A 17,089-nucleotide genomic window follows, 5' to 3' on the forward strand; every position below is an offset into this window, starting at 1 on the left:
TTAGATTGCAGCATTCACATTTTGGGTATGAAGTAACTGGATTTTCAAAACTGATTAATATACAGCAGCTTTCAGTCAAATTTATAGTAGTTTCTGGGTGCTAAGGAATTTTGGAAAGTGAATTCTTTCCTTGCAGAGCTGGAAAACCCTTTTCAGCAATTATTTTGATAAACCTATGGGACTGAAGTGGGTGCTTTTTTTAAGCACACACTAGATTTCTTTGTGAAATGAACAAAGTTCCCACTTTTTTTAAGTGTTGGTTTTTTGGGGGTTTTTTTATTAAATCACAGAGTTATGTGTTTTTCTCCCCAAAATCTGGTTCCTGTGTGGAGTTGTCTGACCCATAGCTGAAACTCCCCAGGCTTATTTGTTAATGTGTAATGTTGAAAATCTAGCCACTAAGCATGGGTCTCCATTAGCTATGTTTAGCTTAAGCCAATGCCATATATTATTATTATATATTATTTGTTTGATGCCTACATGCTTTGGCACAAGCAAGGATCCTGGAGGTCAGATGCTGTACAGGCACAGCACAAAATGGCAGTCCTTTCCCCCCAAGCAGTTTAGTATAAGAAAATAGAAAACAACTGATGTCCTCATGTATTTAACAGCATACACAAGTGTTGGTCACCCCATCCCACCTCATCCCAGCTACAAATAAATACACAATCTACACAGAAAGGTCACACCATTTCTTGTGCACAATGACAACTGCAAGGCCTGACCTTGCTTTGACCGAATTCTACAGCAGCTTGCATTCCCATTTCTGAAGGTGTTTCAGGAGCCTAAGACTGAAACAAAATCCCAAGCTATAAAAGCAAACAACAGTGTACCAGAAGCTAGCCTAGACTTAGGAGTACACCAACTTTGGTATTTAAACCAGATTCCTCAAGGAAGTCACACAGAAGGCCTAGACCCCTATAACTCTTCTTGCTACAGGCCAGCAAATGGGAGATCACCCCTTTTTCTCAGGTTTGCAAGGTTGTCACACTCACTGCAGCACCGGATGTTGTGTTCCTCAATCTAACCTTGTCCTACCCACTGCTTAACACTTGCTAAATTCAGAGGGGCATGTGGGGGAAGACAATCTCTGTCTTCTGCGTTAGGGGTGGGAGGATTATCTGAGCCTTAAATTGAGCATTTAATTAAATCAAACAAATCGGGCACCTGCAGTGAGAACCCCCACCCCAGAGACCTGAAGTCATGCTTTGTGGACACAAGCCTTGGTTTCCTCCAGATGGGAAGCTGGGTGCGAAGTCCTGGGGCATTCCAGCCCCTTCCTTGGTTGTCCAGAGCAAAGCTGCAGGGTTATTACACAAAGCGCTTTAGACAGAGCTTAAACACATCTTCTCTACAGCCTGCACAAGGAAGCCTGATCTGAACTGAAGTCTAGAGGTAGTATTGAAATATAAAGAGCAGACAAGTTACTTATGTTCATTCTTTCCACTTTTCTTCCACAGACGTGTAATGCTTTCTTATCAGACCTGTTAGCAGAAAAGTTTAACATACTAAAAAAGCAAACATAAAGCCTCAACTTCATGAGAAACTGTTTAGAATCCCTGTGAAACCATGCTTAATTAACTGTCTTGTGTCATGTTGCATAAGTGATAGACTTATTTTTTTTCCCCTCTTAGTGGTTTCCACAGTTCTGTGCATGGGTGCCATCCTGATTTAATGACCTAGAATTATCTCTAATTGCTGTTCTACTCTTCTTTCCCACACCATGTGGGGCAAGGAACTTTTCTCATGATAATAGTGCCTTAGCTTTTTATTTATTTTAATTTCTTTTTCACTCATATCCTTTTATGCCCTTATCTGAAGCTTCTTAAAATCAATCTGTTCCATAGCACGGAAGGAGAATGACTTGGCACATCCTTGCACTGAGGGCTTTCCAAAGAATAGTTTCCCCAGGCCAGTTGGACATTTGCGAAGTGAGTGCCATACAAGTGAGATGCTTACAATCCCTCTACTCAGTAAGGGGTCAGAGCACTCTCCGGGCACAGGAGGACTCGCTCTGAATGTTTGGCATAGGTTAGATAAATCATGCACTAAAAATACTTGGGTTTTCTCCCGTATTGTCGTACAGAGGGTGAAGAAAAATAACTGTAACATAAGCACATACCCCACATATGCGTAAAAGCAAAGGGAGATGAACTGTATCTGTAATGTCTATATTGTAATAGTTCTAGTATCTGAAGGAAGATGTGGTAAAAAGAGGTATCAGGGCCAGAGGTGGATTGAAGGAAGCAGGAGAGGATAAAGCACAGCACACCTAACCTGTGCGTAGCTCAAACATGCCACATCAGGCAGTACAATAAAAGTGTGTATATGTGTTAGAAAACCTGCTGTCTAGTTAATCTGCATGTCATTTAGCAGTTCAGACTTTTCAAGTTTCTAAACTGAAACACTTGCTCTGCTCCACCTTTTCTGCCAAAGTATGATCCTAGATTTGTGCTTTTTGGCCTCAGGAGCATATGGAGCATAGGTGCAAGCTATGTTGCTCCAGCATCTAATATCCAGCAACTCCCATTATGGCACATTAGGGGAAAAAAAAAAAAAAAAGGCAGTATTTTTTCAAGAAGTGCTGTTTCTATTTTGACAACCTGAACTGTCAAATTTAGTCCCTGTGTGGAAAGTGAAGGCTTGTAACCATCTGAACCTCTTTTCCTCTCAACACCACGTGCTGCTAAGCTACATCCCACGATTCCACGGCCGCAGAGCCAGCACCAGCCCAGGCGGGCGAAGGTGCTTTTGACCCCGCGGCTGCCAGGCTTTCCGAGCTGCTGCATTCACCCCCCCTGCCCACCCGCCGACGTCCCCTCTGGCGCTGGAAGGCTGTGCCACCCCCCGTGCCCGTGTCGCCACCCGCTTATGTCCTCTCCCGCAGCGACTCGTAGCTAGAGGGGGTACAGATTGCGGGCAGGGCAGGGGGGCTGCAGCCCGAGGCCACTCACCGCCCCCCCCGGGCCTCCCCGTGCCGGCGGCAGGGAGGCCGAGGCGCGGCACCTCACCCCGGCCCCGACGGCCCGCCTGACGTCACTTCCCGCCGCCACGGGGCCGCCCCTAACGGCCGTTCTCCCCCATGGCGGCGGCGGCGGCGGCCGGGGGGATGGGCGGCGGCGGCTCGGCGGCGCTGGGCGACAGCAGCGCCATCGACTACTCGGTGCATGAGGCGTGGAACGAGGCCACCAACGTCTACCTGCTGGTGGTGCTGGCCAGCCTCGCCCTCCTCGTCTACGCGCGGCGGTGAGGGGAGGCCGCGGGGTTGGGGGGGAGGCCGCGGGGGGCGGGGCGAGGGCTCCCGCCGGGAAGCGGCCGCGCCGGCCCCACGTGTAGCCGTGCCGGGCCGGGCCGGGCCAGGCCTCTCACCGCCTTGCCCCCTCGCAGGAACAAGAGGAGGATCATGCGCATCTTCACTCTGCCCCCAGCCGCCGAGACGCCGCCCGAGCCGAACTTCTACGACAGTATGAAGAAGATCCGCCTGCGGCAGCAGCTGGAGATGTACTCCATCGGTGAGTCGGGAAACGAGGGGGCTCGCTGGGCCGGCGGGTTACCGAGGACGGTTCCTGCAGGGGTGGCCTCGAGCCCTGCCCGTTCTCGTGCGGTGGGGACACTAGGGCAGAGCCTCTGTCCTGCAGCACCGTGTAGGGAGCAGGCGTTCTGCAGGAACGTGGGTCGCAGGATTGAGGCGTGAGGAGGTGCGGAGTGAGGGAACAGCCGCGTGATTCTCTTAGAGCTGTCAAAACGAATCCAGTGTTGAAGTTAAAAATACATGGGAATGTCTGAATATTGTCCAAATATGGATGGATTTGTAAAAGTTGAGAGGCCTGGGGAATCACCAGTAATTCAACTTCATAAATTGAGAATAAATGAGAATTTTACTTTGGCAACAACTGTTAACACTCCTATCTTAATGTTGAAGGTCAGGATCTCCATGCCTCTGATACTCCAGAGGTCCAGTTCAGAGAAACACCTGCACTTGCTTCACAGCTGCTGTACATGCAGGCCTAGAAGAAATACTTAATGAGATGAAACCTTTTAAATATAAATGTTCTCAAACCAGGCCACTGCATTCTGTAGGAACAAAAATGTATGTGCTGCCTACCAAGGAATGCCTGCTGGCATTCATTGTCGGTGTTTGTTCCACCGCATACAACTCTTTGATCTTCCTTTGCCTTGCTAACCAGATTAATTTTGAAGTCAGTGTAGTTGTTAGCTTGTGGCTTGTTGTGGAGGAGATGAGTGATGTGGAGATCAGTTGTGTGACTGAGTCGTTCAGGTCATCTCTAATAATACTTCTGAAGCCATAGTCTTTGATATTTTTTTTTAAATGAAAGGACCCAAATGGAATAATAGTTCTCTGCCATTAACTTACTGACATTTTGCTATGACCCTGCTGTTCAGCCTTTCCAAGGCTGTACGCTCCAGGGCTAGTTCCATGCAGTGACTGAAACTTCCCCTTGTGTGGCTAAGTGGTGAAATTACATTCTGTAACCTTAAGTCTGTTTCTTGATTGTTATATGTATACGTGTATACATGCACACACATATATATAATAAACAGTATACTCAGTGTTGATCGGTGTTTCTTTTTTTCAGCAAGGAAGTATGAACAGCAGCAGCAGCCACCAAAACAGACTGAAAGTGTACAGCTCTCAGTGGAATGAAGCCCACAGTTGTAGGAACTCAGGATATGTTTCCAGTGCTGATGATAACAGCCAGTGTGGAGCTATTTTCAACGCCTCTTAATCGATACATAGCTGAAGGCAAGGGGAAAAGGAAGAGATCTCTCCTAAAAACTTTGTTCTCAGTAGCTTTTCTCTGAGCCCCGTGAAGTAAACAGAGTGCCTGCTGAAACATTCAGCGTGAAAGTACCCAACACAGCACAGACGTGCTCAGAGAAACCTCTGAGGGTAGAGAAGCGCAGTTTTAAATTATTTCTTTCTCAGCTAGCACCTTGGAAATAAGCTCCTACCTTCTCTGGTAACAGCACCCTGGAGAAAGCCAAGGCAGTACCTATCTGCTCGGAAACCCTTTTGTTCCTTGATCACGCATTGTTGAATTTGTGGAATGCGTTCGGTAAATGTGAATGAAGATACTGTGGCCTTACTGCCTAGTGAAGGTGAACACCTTTGAGAGCTTGGCTTGTGGCTGGCAGTAGTGCAGAAAGGTTCTGCTCTCTGTTTATATGGGGGTTGTGTATGCAATACTGTGAACCTTTCCTGGAGAAACGAAGAAGTACGCAGTGAACTGCGGGTCTAGAAGACGCTTAAGGCCAGTACTCTATAATGTTCAAAGGTGGTTAGGTTAGTCAGATTGCTTTAAAGAGTGGGATTGCCTATAAAAACTTGTCTAAGGTGATGGCTTATCCAGAAGAGACATCACACACCGGTTACTTTTTTCTTTCTAGGTAAATCACAAAATCAGTGAATTCAAAGAATACTGCAGAAATTTCTTAATAAAAGCACCTGATCATGAAAACTACTCGAAGATGTATCATGCTGTAATTCCTAACGTTACACGACTTTGAGGGGGCGGAATGGTCAACAGAATGCCAACAAACAGCACGGAGAGCTGGGAGCGTGTGGCCAGAAAGAGGGATTTTTTTCTAATTCTGTGCTAAAATACATTAAATCTTGGAGTAAATAGCACTGCAGTTCTATTCAGATAAGAGCAGATGTGGCTTTGTTCACCAAATCTGGTTTATTAGATTGAAATTACCTGTACCTTAGCGTCTGCAGGGACAGTAAAACATGACCGGGGCCGCACGGACCACGGCAGAAGGCGGCTCAGCAGGTTTCCCCCGTGAAAAGGGGCTTGTTCGGGTGAAGCCGGTGGCCCCTGCCGGCGGCTCCCCGCGTGTAACAGAGGAGAAGGGCAACGCGGCGGGGCCGAGGGCTGGTGGGAGGCAGCGCCGCTCCCCCGCTGCGACGGGGAGCAGGGAGCCCTCGGAGCGCGCGGGAGCGCCGGGCCACTGCCTCCCCCGAGGTCTTCCGGGCTCCGCGGCGTCTCCCCGTTACTTAGCGGTACCTAGGCGGGCCAGAGACCCGCCTCCGACCGAGCCCCCGGGGCGCCGCTGCCCGCCCGGCCCTATCCGCTCCGCGGAAGCGGCGCCCTTCCTGCCCCGCGCCGACCTCACTTCCTGCCGCCGCTTCCGCCTCCGGGCCGCGCCGGTTGCTGCTGCTGCCGCCGCCGCCGCCGTTGCTGCTCGGAGGCCGTGGGACAGCCGCCGGGCGGTGAGTGGGACCGTGGTGGGGCACGCGCGCGGGGGCGCCCCGTTCTCGCCGCTCCCCTCGCCCCGTCCGCGCTGAGGGGAGGGGGGCGGCGCGCGGGGGCCGTTGTGAGGCGGGAAGGGGCCGCCTGAGGAGAAAGCGCGGGCGGGGGCGGGGCCGGGGCCGGCTGCGGCCCCGCTGGAGGCCCGTGGGCAGGCTGCGCGCTGCCGGGCCGGGCCGGGCGGGCTGTCCCCGCCGTCCCCCGCGGGAGGGCTCTCTGCGTCCTCTGCCCGCCTGCGCCCCGCGGCCGCCGCAGCGCTGTCCCGGCGCGGCGCCCCTGGCTGTGCCGAGACGCGGCCGCCCTTCCCGCCAGCCCTGCCCCCCGAGCGGGCACGGGGCGCGGGCAGCGCGGGGGCGAAGCCTTTCTAATGGCGCATCCTCTGTGACGCCCGCCGGGGCTGCTGTCCTCCACAGCCATCCGCTGCGGCTCCACACGTGTCAATAAAGCAGCATGTCAGAATGAACCCCATCTTTTCAGTTTACTAAAGCCAGACGTCGTTCTGTCTGTAGCTAATAATTTTACAATTTCCCTCTCAGCTGAGCTAGAAGCACCATGAAGCGCTTAGAAATCTCGAGTGGCTTGCAACTCCGCTTGTATTCGTGGACCTGAGGTAGTGGCACAAGTATCTTACAAACTTACTTGTTGAGATAAAGCATTTTTGATGAGAAACAGCAAAAGCAAAAGATTTTCCAGGGCCTGTACCTTTTTGATTTGCTAGGGTGTTAGAAGAGTGCTGCATGAGCCACGAGCGAAGGGCAGGTGGTGGTTTGCTTTCCTGACTCAAGTGCAGCTATTGAAGTTCTGTCCCAGCAAAACTATGCCATGTTTTGTTAGGGTTTTTATATTTCAGTTTTGCAGTACAAGTATGCTTTGGGATGGGATGGAAGGTGCAGTCAGCTATTTTAATTTTACCTCAGATTTCTGCAGTGATTTTTACCTATTAATTCATGATATTGCATATAGGGAAAAAGTGCTTTCTTTAATTGGTAGTAAAACAGTTGATTCCTAAAAGCAAAGGCAGAGACGATAGGTGTTTGGGGTTTTTTTGTGTCCGTTTGTTGTAGTTGGTCTTGTAGGCGTGCACGGGAATGGATTCTCAAACTCTCATGGAACTTTGTTCATGATGAATTATTAGATGTCTTGGATGGAGAAAGCTTGTTTATGACCTTTAAAAGAATTGTGCCAAAGTTATCTTTAGTTGCATTTATTTTTGAGAATGCTGTACAGAGGCAAATCTCTCTGGTTTACTCAATACTGTTTAAAAAGCTATTATGATATGTAGAATTAGCGGTGTCTGATCACACAAAGCATGTGAGGGGAAGCTTTCAAAGCAGTTAAAACTTTGCATCTATAAGGTGCCACAAAAAAAGCATTAAGAAGTTCCTCTCAACTGTAAGTTGGATGTCTTTTAGAGTCTGACTGCTCTGTTGTGTCCGTGGGAGCTGCTCAACAGTCAGATCTTTGTAAATGCAGTCTTCAGGTGGAGTTACAACCATGGCTCTCTAATCTTATGTGAAAACAATAATCTTCTGTTAAATCGTGGAAAAGTCATCTCTCTCCTCATAACTAATATGTGGCTGGCTAGGTTTTATACTCAGCGCTGCACAGAAGATCAAAGCTTTTTGGGCAGAGCTTTATGAATTCCGTGGCAAGGCTCAAGAGGGTCTTAAATATTTGTAAGCTATGAGTGTGACTGTTTAAAGCTGAAGATGATGTAAACTCTGGGGGCCTTGTAGTGGAAATATCTTCCCCTGTGCCATGAAGATTTTGAGTTTCAGTCAGGTGTTACATGCCTGGATAGTACGAATTGGCATGTGCCAGCTGAGTACAGATGAGAACATAGCCTGTAGCAGCTGCTGTGGTGTCTTTATAGCCATAAGAGTTACGAATTTCAGGAGTGTGATGCTCAGGTGCTGCTAAACTTTCTGTCAAACTTCCCTTCCAAAACTGCCTGATCCATCAAGAAGACCCACAGGGGAAGCCTTTGCAGTACACTTCTACTGCTGACACCAGTAGAAGCGCTGAAAGCGGGGAGAAGATCCCAGTGCCTTCGTCTGAGGGCAGTTTGCAGGGAAGCTTCTTCAGCGCAGTGCAAAATTATTCATTGAGAATATCCTAACCTATGATGAATCTTTCTGTAATTTACATTTTGCATATATGTTTAAGCAAATTGGCTAAAAGCCTGGTGACAGCACAGGGCTCTGGAATGTCTCCTTGTTGCCTGGTAGTTTATTCACGTTAGCTTACTTCCGTGAGCATAATTGCTCCTTTTAAAGTTCTCCTGAACTCAGGAGTGCCGCTGCTATTGAGCAAGCTGAAATTATACACGCTACAGAGAGAAAGGTGGGTATGTTGCAACCTAACCTCTTTTTCCAAGGAATTGAAAAGATTTTGCCCCAGCCCTAATTTCTACATTAAAGAGATTGAAAATTGTTGCTACGTGCCTTCTTCGACGGTGAGGAAGCACCGTGTTATTAACTCTGTGATGTCTTTGGCCTGTGATGCCTAAAGAGCAATAGCATTTGGAGGAGGCTTGCTGACAAAGTGGAGTCTTCAGGCATGGTTGCTCACACTCCAAATCGGAAGTAGTGATCAAAAGGCATTCCCTTTCCCCTCCAAACAATTAAACCATGTTTTAGTCATGGTAAGGAGCCTAGCTGATGTCACCTGATTTATTAACATAGTCACTCAAACAAAAAGGCAGCACTTGATCCTGTCCTTGAGACAGGGCTGCCGCAGAAGAGCAGAAGGTTTCAGTGCCTCAGGCCTCTGAGAATGGAGGTAAGATCCTTTACTTTGCAGCTGTGTTTCTGTTGTGGAATAAGAGTTAAGGGCTAAGAAAAAGTTTCTTGTAGTCTAACAAGCTCCATCTAAAATTGGTGTCGCCTGGATCGGCAGGACTCCCTGCTGGCTAAGGGGCAGATACTGATATGACCAGAGATACTGACCACTTGTAGAACACCCCAAAGCCAGTGCAAATGTCTCGTGAGAAATCTGATGTTGGTGAGTGGAAATTGGTGCTGCTTCTTCTTTAATAGAAGGCAAGAAGGGAGGAGGAAAAAAACCACGTCGTGTTAAGAGCATAAGGCTCAGGATTTTTTTAGGCAAGAGGAATCTTGCCTTAATAATACTTTTTTTCAAATCTCTGATTAAAAAAGGCCAATAAAACTCAGCGCTTACTTGTCTCTGTGAAATCTGTGTTTACAAGGAAAAGGCTAGGAACCTTTTTAAGAATGAAGGTGCTTTGCCTGATTTTTGCAAGGAATGTCTAAGCTTTGGGTGTTACTTTAATAAAAATAATTCCTGATCTTTTTATGGAATAGCTAAACTCTGGGCGTTACTTTAAAAAAAATAACTTCAAACTCCAAGGTTAACAGAATTGCTAAAAGGAGTTAGTTCTCAATGAGAAAAACAATAAACTGAACTTGGAATTTCTGAACCAAGCCCTTGAAGGCAATTTGTGGCAAAACTTCAGAAAAAGATTTTTTTTTTTTTTTTTTTATAAAATAGCCGTATATCTTCTTTCTCAATTACAGCTAGGCAGTGCTTTGAAAAGTGGTTCTCCCCTTGCAGAGGCCTAAGAATGAGATATTTTAGGAGAACTGGGTTTAATTTTAATTTAACAGTCTAATTAATTAAGAATCCTAATAAGGGGCTGCTCACATTAAGGATTTGCTGAAACTGGAGTCTGAGAAAATACTTACATTTGCATATCCAAATAAAAACTTATATTGTGAGTCTGCAAAGGAGTAATCCCCTTCAGTTTATAGAATACAAATTTTCAGATTATAGAAGCATTTGTCTTTTTTGTAATGGAATAGAATGAGTATGGTGAAAAATCTTGGCCAGCAGGAGGGCTGTATTACTTTCCAAAGTATCCTCTGGATCATCCTGAAAACATAGTTTCTAATATGCTCTTGACTGACAGTATAGGGTGTGAAGCATAAATTCCTGAGCAGGGAAGATGTATGTTGGTTGTGCAATGGGAGACTCCATGTGATCTCGTTATTTATGGTGCTTCTCTCAGATGTCTTTCTGGGACTCGAACAGCTGCTGTGAACTTTACCCAGCACAGAGTACTCTGTATGTTTGAACAACTCAGTTTTGTCGTGGCTCCCATCATGGTGTATGCTCTGATGAGCAATATTAGAACCAACTTCTGTGACACTGGTTGTAAAAAAAGAACAGAACTTAGGGAACCCTTTTACTGATTGGGGAGGGGTGGGTAATAATACCATCTTCTATAGCTTTGGTTGGTGGACATTAGGGAGTGATAGTTGAAGGCGTCCAAATTCTTTATGCTGTAATATGGAAGGAAGGGTAGACTGACAGATGAGGAAGTCTTGCTTTTTCTTTGCAGAGGGAAGTTCAGAAGGGTAGAGGCAGAGGTGCAGACTCTTTCAATCTTACCTCTTTTCTTCATGACCATCTTGTTGAATGGCAGCAACTGTTGTTTGCAGGAACTTTCCCTCACTTTTGTAAAGAGCTGTGGTTCATCTTGCGTGATATGTGGCATTGCCATTGCTAAATAGGTCCAAATCTACAGTCAGATAAGGGTTGGAATAATTGATGTTCTCAGCTCAACTTAACTAAGTTCACATGATCTGTAAGTGGCCAGAGGATTTTTTCTTAGGCAAAGTATGTACTGCTTGTACATTTATTTAAGGCTATTTTTAGCACAACAGACTGAGAATTCTAGCAGCCAAAAATACCTTTGTTGAGTCCGTTAAAAGATTTCCTTACTCAAATTCCAGGTTTGTGTGTGACAAAACAGAAAATATCCCATCTTTTTGACTTCATCTTCAGTAATGACCCAAAAGCAGAGCAAGCATTGCACTCAAGGCCTCCGAGATTTCTTTTACCGCTGCTGATGGGAGAATTGTTCTATATCATTACTGTCTTCTCTTTCGACCTCAGCAAATTCTGAAATGCCAAAGGCAAACCACTTGATGGCTGATCAGAGGTCCTGGAGATGCTGTTACGGCAGTGCTCTGAAACTTGTGGCTTGGACCACAATTTGGGGGTTGCCTAAGAGCATAGTAGAAGTACTCGGTTCAGTATGTTGTCTTTACACATGTGAGACAGAAGAACAGGAAAGTGTTTATGGCCTCTTAGAAAGTATTAAGATCATCACTCTGGCACAGAGTTTCTAAGACTGCTGCATAACTATTAAATGGCTTGGGGGTTGGTCGTTGAGAAGTATGCAATGGGACAAATTAACTGCCATTATGAGACCTGTGATTTTATTGACTAATCAGTATGTGATGCTCAAATATAGAAAAAAATTGCATGTGGTTGTATTACTTAATGAGCTAATAGTTGGCAAAGCAGTACCTATTACCATGTCTGCTAGTGCTATTTTGATCCATTTGTTTATGGACCATAGGCTGTGACAGGAGTTTTCTCTTGACCGGTTGCTTGCCTGAAGATCTTTCTAAAGAGGGATGATATCGTGTAATTTTGTTTTTGGTTGAGGCAAAGAAGTGTCCTCTTGCCATAATGTACCAGTTCCAAGCCTGTAATCAAAACAGTTGCAATAAAACAGTGATGGCTATGTGGTGTTTCTCACAGATGCTGTAAAAGCTCTGTCATCTCCCTGGGGGGCCACTTTACCATAAGAGATCAGTCAGACGTACTTTTTCTCTCCTAAAAACTATAGGATTAAGGTTCTGTGGCCTGGGGTCCAAAGTTTTAGCTCCAGAGGCTGGGATAAGAAAATGAAGCCCAAATAGTTACTGTAAACAGGACTATGTTTTGGGGAGACAAGAGGATCCAGAACCTCAAGTTTGCTTTAGGAGTCTCCTTTCTTTGTCTGCTGCTTGCATACATCTCCCCCCCCAACATTTGTTGTATGAAGGTGTGGCTATATACCTTGATGCCTCTTGCAAGTGTTGTGTGAGCAGGAACAGCGGTGACTAATCACACTGAAGCTTTAATAAGTACTTGGTATAATAGTCATGATGAAGATGTCATGAACTCATCCATGAGTAACAACACAGGCTAAAGTTACTTCACAGAGGAACCTGAGGCCCACAGGAACGTCAGCCATGAGCAAAATGAGATTGGTTTTGCTTGGTTGGACACTGTTGTTCTTTATTCAGACGTGGAGATGGAAGGGGAATTCTTTGCTCAGAGGGAGAGGTTCCTGTGTGACTTTGAAAAGCCCAGCATGGTATGCTTCTTGTCTGTTCTTTTATAACTAAATTCATCAGCATCTCAAGGGGGTTCAAAGAACACAACACTGGGCAAAACAGTTTGCTTGTAAGGGTAGCAGCTCTGGAGTGGAAAACACCTGAAAAATGAGCTTGCAAGATATGGTAGAGAGGCCTACTGTAATTCTGGTGGAGCTGCCAGCTTCCAGCAGATTCCAGAAGTTTAGTGTATAGAAATGTTGCTGGATAACTGATAGATGTTGCTAGGTTGTTGCCTTAAAGACCCTCAGATTGTGTTCCCACTCTGTAACAGGGCACAGTATGGCATGGGAGCTTACTGTGAAAGCAGTGCTGGAGCCCTCGGAAGGGGAAGAGAGGTGGTTTAATAGCAGTGCTAGTTCCCATAGTGCAAGAAAAAGGACGTTGAAATGAAATTGAAAATCAGTACATTGGAAACCTGGCATAATTATACCACATGATATTACCGAGGCCAAAAGTTTAGTTGAATTCAAAGCAGACCTAGACATTCACATATATATATATATAATGGCAATGTCCAGAGTTGCAGTAAATAGGATTACAAATAAATTAAACATACAAACCTTCATGCTAATTGATGAGGTCAGGAAGGAATTTCCCCTTTGGGTGAATTACATCATTGTTCACTACCCCAGCTGTTCTGCCTTCTGAAGACTCTGGTCCCAATCACAAGAGGCAGGATTCTCAAACAGATGGACCAGCGATCTGACCTGTTGTGGCATTGCTTAGCTTACCTTGCCTGGGTAGGATCTCGTGGAAAGTGTTTCAGAAGCATTTATACTTTTTGTAGGGTTTTCTGAGGCTACCTGTACTGCAGTGTATGTCTGCTTCTCCAGTTTCTCATTGGCAGAAGAGGACAGCTGTTGACAAAGTGCCTTTAATGAATCCTGAGAAGTGCCTGCTAACACGTCAGTAGCAGCCCACGTAAAGACGGATGGGTGTATAAGGCATCGCTGTATTACTGTGTAGGTTAAAAAGTAGCTCTGTGAGCAGCTGAACTAATGAAGATGAGAGTTTCCTGCAGCTTACTCAGTTTTGGTGGCACTGTGGTATCTTAAACATCTTCCCTCCTTTCTTTCCATTACGCAGCAGTACTGTGAGTGTCCCTGATTTTCCCAACACAGTGCCTGAGCAGCCTATCGCTGACCTGTAGTTCTTAAGTATATTTCATCACAACATGATGTCTCCCTGATGTTTGTGAATGAGGCACATTGCTCGGGGCTTCTCAGTTATTTATTCTGCAAACCTGTTGTAGGAATTGAGCACTTGTGAAATCTCTATCCATTTCCATCAGATTAGCTTGACATTTGCCTTATAATTTATGTTTCTGTGCATGGGACAGTTGGTGTGGTTATGTAACTATTGTTTCCTTGGGAAACAAGGAAAAGTATCATTTTTCCAAGCAAGTTGCCATGGAACACTCTCAAAGCAGTGAGGTGCATGAACAGTTACACCAAATAATCGAGGCACGTGTGCCTTTAAAACACGCACTGTTTAATCTTAAGACTTTCCCCAAGGTATAAGGGGAAGGCTTCCTTGCCAGAATACTGTAATTGAGTTAACAGTCTGGAAGGTTTCAGTGCTTTGTTATTGAGCTACAAAATTCTTCTGCTGGTGTTGGCCGTTATGAAGATCAAAGTTAGAAGTACCAGCCTACCAGTAAATTGTCTCTTCAAAAGAAAATTGAAAATTCCTCGGTTGTTTCAGGTGACAGCCAGCGTCAGATCTTTTTGACAATTATTAATCTTTCTTTGCAGCTCTCTTTCTGCCTGCAACAGTGAGCAGCCTGCATGTCTTGTACTCCGTATAGTGTATATGCTGAGTGTAGACACCTGATTAATGAGTGAGGATGTCAATAATAAATTGAGCTACTTGTCTGCAGTTAATTTCTGGTGCTCAGGGAGAATATGGAGTTTTGATGATTATGGAACAGTGAAATTGTGGTTTCTGTTTCTTGTAGACAGTGGTTGTCATGATAAAAGGTTAAGGATCACTGTGGTATAAAAGAATTGGATGGTATCTGGACATGTTCTGGATGTTCTGCTATAGGACATGTGTGGCTGCATCTGCTTTTGTGCTCTGTAAGCTCCTGAAATCTGAGTTGCCTTTCCGGAGTAGGCAGTAGCACGTTTCTCAATAGCAGGTATGATTGCTGAGGCACTGGCTTTTAGGACTGTTTGCCTCCTAAGCACTTCACAGGGTAAGGACTTCTTCAAGAGTTCAGGGTAGAGGGAATATGTGTTTTTCTTTGACATATAATCCCTGCACAGCAAGTAAATGTCCGGTTACTTAACAGCTATTGTTTCTGCAATACCCAGAGCACTGTCACGAGGGTTTCTTGCTTTGACTGTCCAAGGCTTAGTTATCTTCTCTGCTGCAGTGTGCGAGAACCAAAGCCAAGGCTTTTTGTGCTCAGATGGGACTCTGTCCCTACAGCTGTCTTTTGTTGCTAGCATAAGACACAAAGTGACCTGTCGTTTTGCTGGGAGGAGTTGGCGAAGGACTATGCTGTCTTTCTGAGTGAAGTGTACCCTGTGTGTGGAGCATGCTGCTGTGGAGTGCTTTTGCAGAAGAAAGGATATTTCAGATGGGAGGTGGAATTCCGAGAATTTGAGATAGTATTTGATAAGAGGTAGGATCTGCTCTGCCTCTGCTAGGAAGAGATTTTGGTGCTAATGCTTTTTTAAAGATGACCTTAACCCTAAAAGGGAGAGATAAAATTGCTTTCATCCTTCTGTCTTACTGAGAGCTGGCTGGTAGAATGGGTTTGGTGCCTGCTTATCTGTCTTGAAGGCTTCATGGCTGAGGAGGCTGCAGAAATCATTTCTCCTGCACGCCCTTGTTCAGCATTCCAGCAAAATCATGAGACAAAAATGGTTTGGGCTGCTTGTTTGGATGCAAGATGGCTGTGTCTCCATTTTGCGGATGAGTCATCTCTCTGCCACTGTGTTGTTAGACTCCGAACAGTGTTGCTGTTGGCTTTGGGCCCGCTTGATCCCAAGTTTTGGATGGCAAAAACAAATAGGCAAGTCACCTCCACCCAAATGCCAAACTTTATGATATGATTCTGGGGACAAAGACACATTGAAAATACCTTAGGCCTTTGTCACCTTGTAGTTAAACTGCTGTAATGCAGGGGAAGTGTCTCCTCCAGTACCCGATAAATGTGTAAAAATGCAAACTTACTGTGGAAGTTGTGTAGATTAAGGAGCAATGAATGGGGAAAGCAGAGGAGAGGCTTACATCTTAGCTTTTGGTCTCAGTTGTGGACTGGAGCTCTACTTACTTGGACAGATGGGTCCTGGGTAAAGATAACGTGCATTGTTTTTGGTAGCAGATAAGTTAGTAGATGGGTCAGTGACTTCTTTCAGTTAAGCTGGCTGCTGCAGACTACTTCTGCAAGCTTGGCACCTGATGATGTTTTCCACAGTATGTAAGGCTGGCTGGTATGGGATTTCTGCAGCTTGTCATGTCAGGAATGGAGGTGCAAGTTGGGAGACTTCATTAGTTACTGGAATTTTGGCACACACTGTTTACATACCTAGTTTGGCAAAACTTTTCTTTTGTGAAAGGAACTCTTATTTCCTAAAAGGAACTTGAATGAAAGTTGGGATTTTATTAAAGACACAGAGGCATATTATTATTCATCTTTCCTTGCTTCATCCCTGTGATGTTTCCTGTTTTGCTTCTTGAGATACAGGTGTCATGATGAGGAGCTTCTCAGGAACAGAAGTGGATGATGAGTGGAGATGAAGAAATCATACATTTAAGAAGTTGGCTCAAGTTTCCGTTACAGGCATGGAAAGTTTCTGAGACCAAGCCATGTGAGAAGAACATGAGTAAAGAAGAGGGAGATGTAGACCCAGACTTTCTAGAAGGGATTGCAGGATTTGAGAGGACGCTGCACAAACATCACGTAGTTTGCTTGCTTATTCATTTACCTGCACCCCTTGATTGTAATACTTTGTTTGCATATCTGTTTGGAAGTTGAAAAATCCCCTCACATCTGTGTCTTTAATATAATCATGGCTTCAGGCTTGTTTTAGGAAGAGCAGAACGTTGCTGTAGTTTTATTTGTGGATTAGATAGCTGCTGTTTTGTACTTGAAATCAATTTTGTTCTTTTGTAGAAACGTACATTGAATATGGAGAAAATCAGACCATGACCGTTGAGGAAATCAGGGGGTTTGCTTGCATTTTATAAACAGCCTTTGCATCAAAAGTGCGACAGGTGCATAGGCAAAAGAAAAAAAGACAGCGCTAGTCCTCTAATTTAAGTAACCTTGTAATGTATTGTTCTTACGCTGTCCTTAGATGTCAGAATCAAATATTAATCAGCTCAATCTTTTTTACTTGACTGTTGGTCGCAAAAATATTCCAGATAGGTAAGATTTCTTGGCAGGACTGTGGGGTTTTAAGTGCAGATTACTTAGTATTGGGTTAGGGGAGAGCTTTTTAGAAGGGTAGTTTTTTGATAATCTTGGCTGTTACGTGACATATCTCCAAGGATATGCTAGCTATGCAGTCCAGCAACTTAAGATGCTGTGAACAGACTTAATTGTAGTAAGTCTTTGATATGTAGGTACTAAGACTTTGACATATATGTATTTATAATTTTAAAATTAAA

General features: G+C 45.2%; 2 protein-coding genes across 7 annotated transcripts in view; both read left to right on the plus strand.

Moving 5' to 3' along the window:
• The first annotated feature begins 3,032 nt into the window (after positions 1-3,032).
• SMIM19 (small integral membrane protein 19) lies at positions 3,033-5,483 on the plus strand. The gene is made up of 3 exons (XM_055697487.1): positions 3,033-3,246; positions 3,388-3,512; positions 4,599-5,483. Exons 1-3 carry the CDS (start codon positions 3,083-3,085, stop codon positions 4,664-4,666), a joined length of 357 nt encoding a protein of 118 aa, XP_055553462.1. The 5' UTR covers positions 3,033-3,082; the 3' UTR covers positions 4,667-5,483.
• Positions 5,484-6,118: 635 nt separating this feature from the next.
• The window catches only part of SLC20A2 (solute carrier family 20 member 2), a 59,062-nt gene continuing 48,091 nt past the window's right edge, over positions 6,119-17,089 (plus strand). For 5 of the 6 annotated variants that reach the window (XR_008729982.1, XM_055697452.1, XM_055697474.1 and 2 more), the window contains exons 1-2: positions 6,123-6,235; positions 6,809-6,882. The gene's annotated coding sequence lies outside the window, so the exon portion shown is untranslated. Of the gene's footprint in view, positions 6,236-6,808; positions 6,883-17,089 lie in introns of all 6 variants that reach the window. The other variant, XM_055697459.1, reaches the window with a different exon arrangement.

The sequence above is a fragment of the Falco cherrug genome, chromosome 1, assembly GCF_023634085.1.
Source record: "Falco cherrug isolate bFalChe1 chromosome 1, bFalChe1.pri, whole genome shotgun sequence".
In the NCBI taxonomy this organism is placed as follows: Eukaryota; Metazoa; Chordata; class Aves; order Falconiformes; family Falconidae; genus Falco; species Falco cherrug.

Excerpts from the sequence above, each read along its gene's own strand:
- SMIM19 (XM_055697487.1), top strand. The coding sequence starts at position 3,083 with ATGGCGGCGGCGGCGGCGGCCGGGGGGATGGGCGGCGGCGGCTCGGCG. Across the intron at positions 3,247-3,387 it reads CTCCTCGTCTACGCGCGGCG|GAACAAGAGGAGGATCATGC; the intron begins GTGAGGGGAGGC and ends GCCCCCTCGCAG. Across the intron at positions 3,513-4,598 it reads GCTGGAGATGTACTCCATCG|CAAGGAAGTATGAACAGCAG; the intron begins GTGAGTCGGGAA and ends TCTTTTTTTCAG.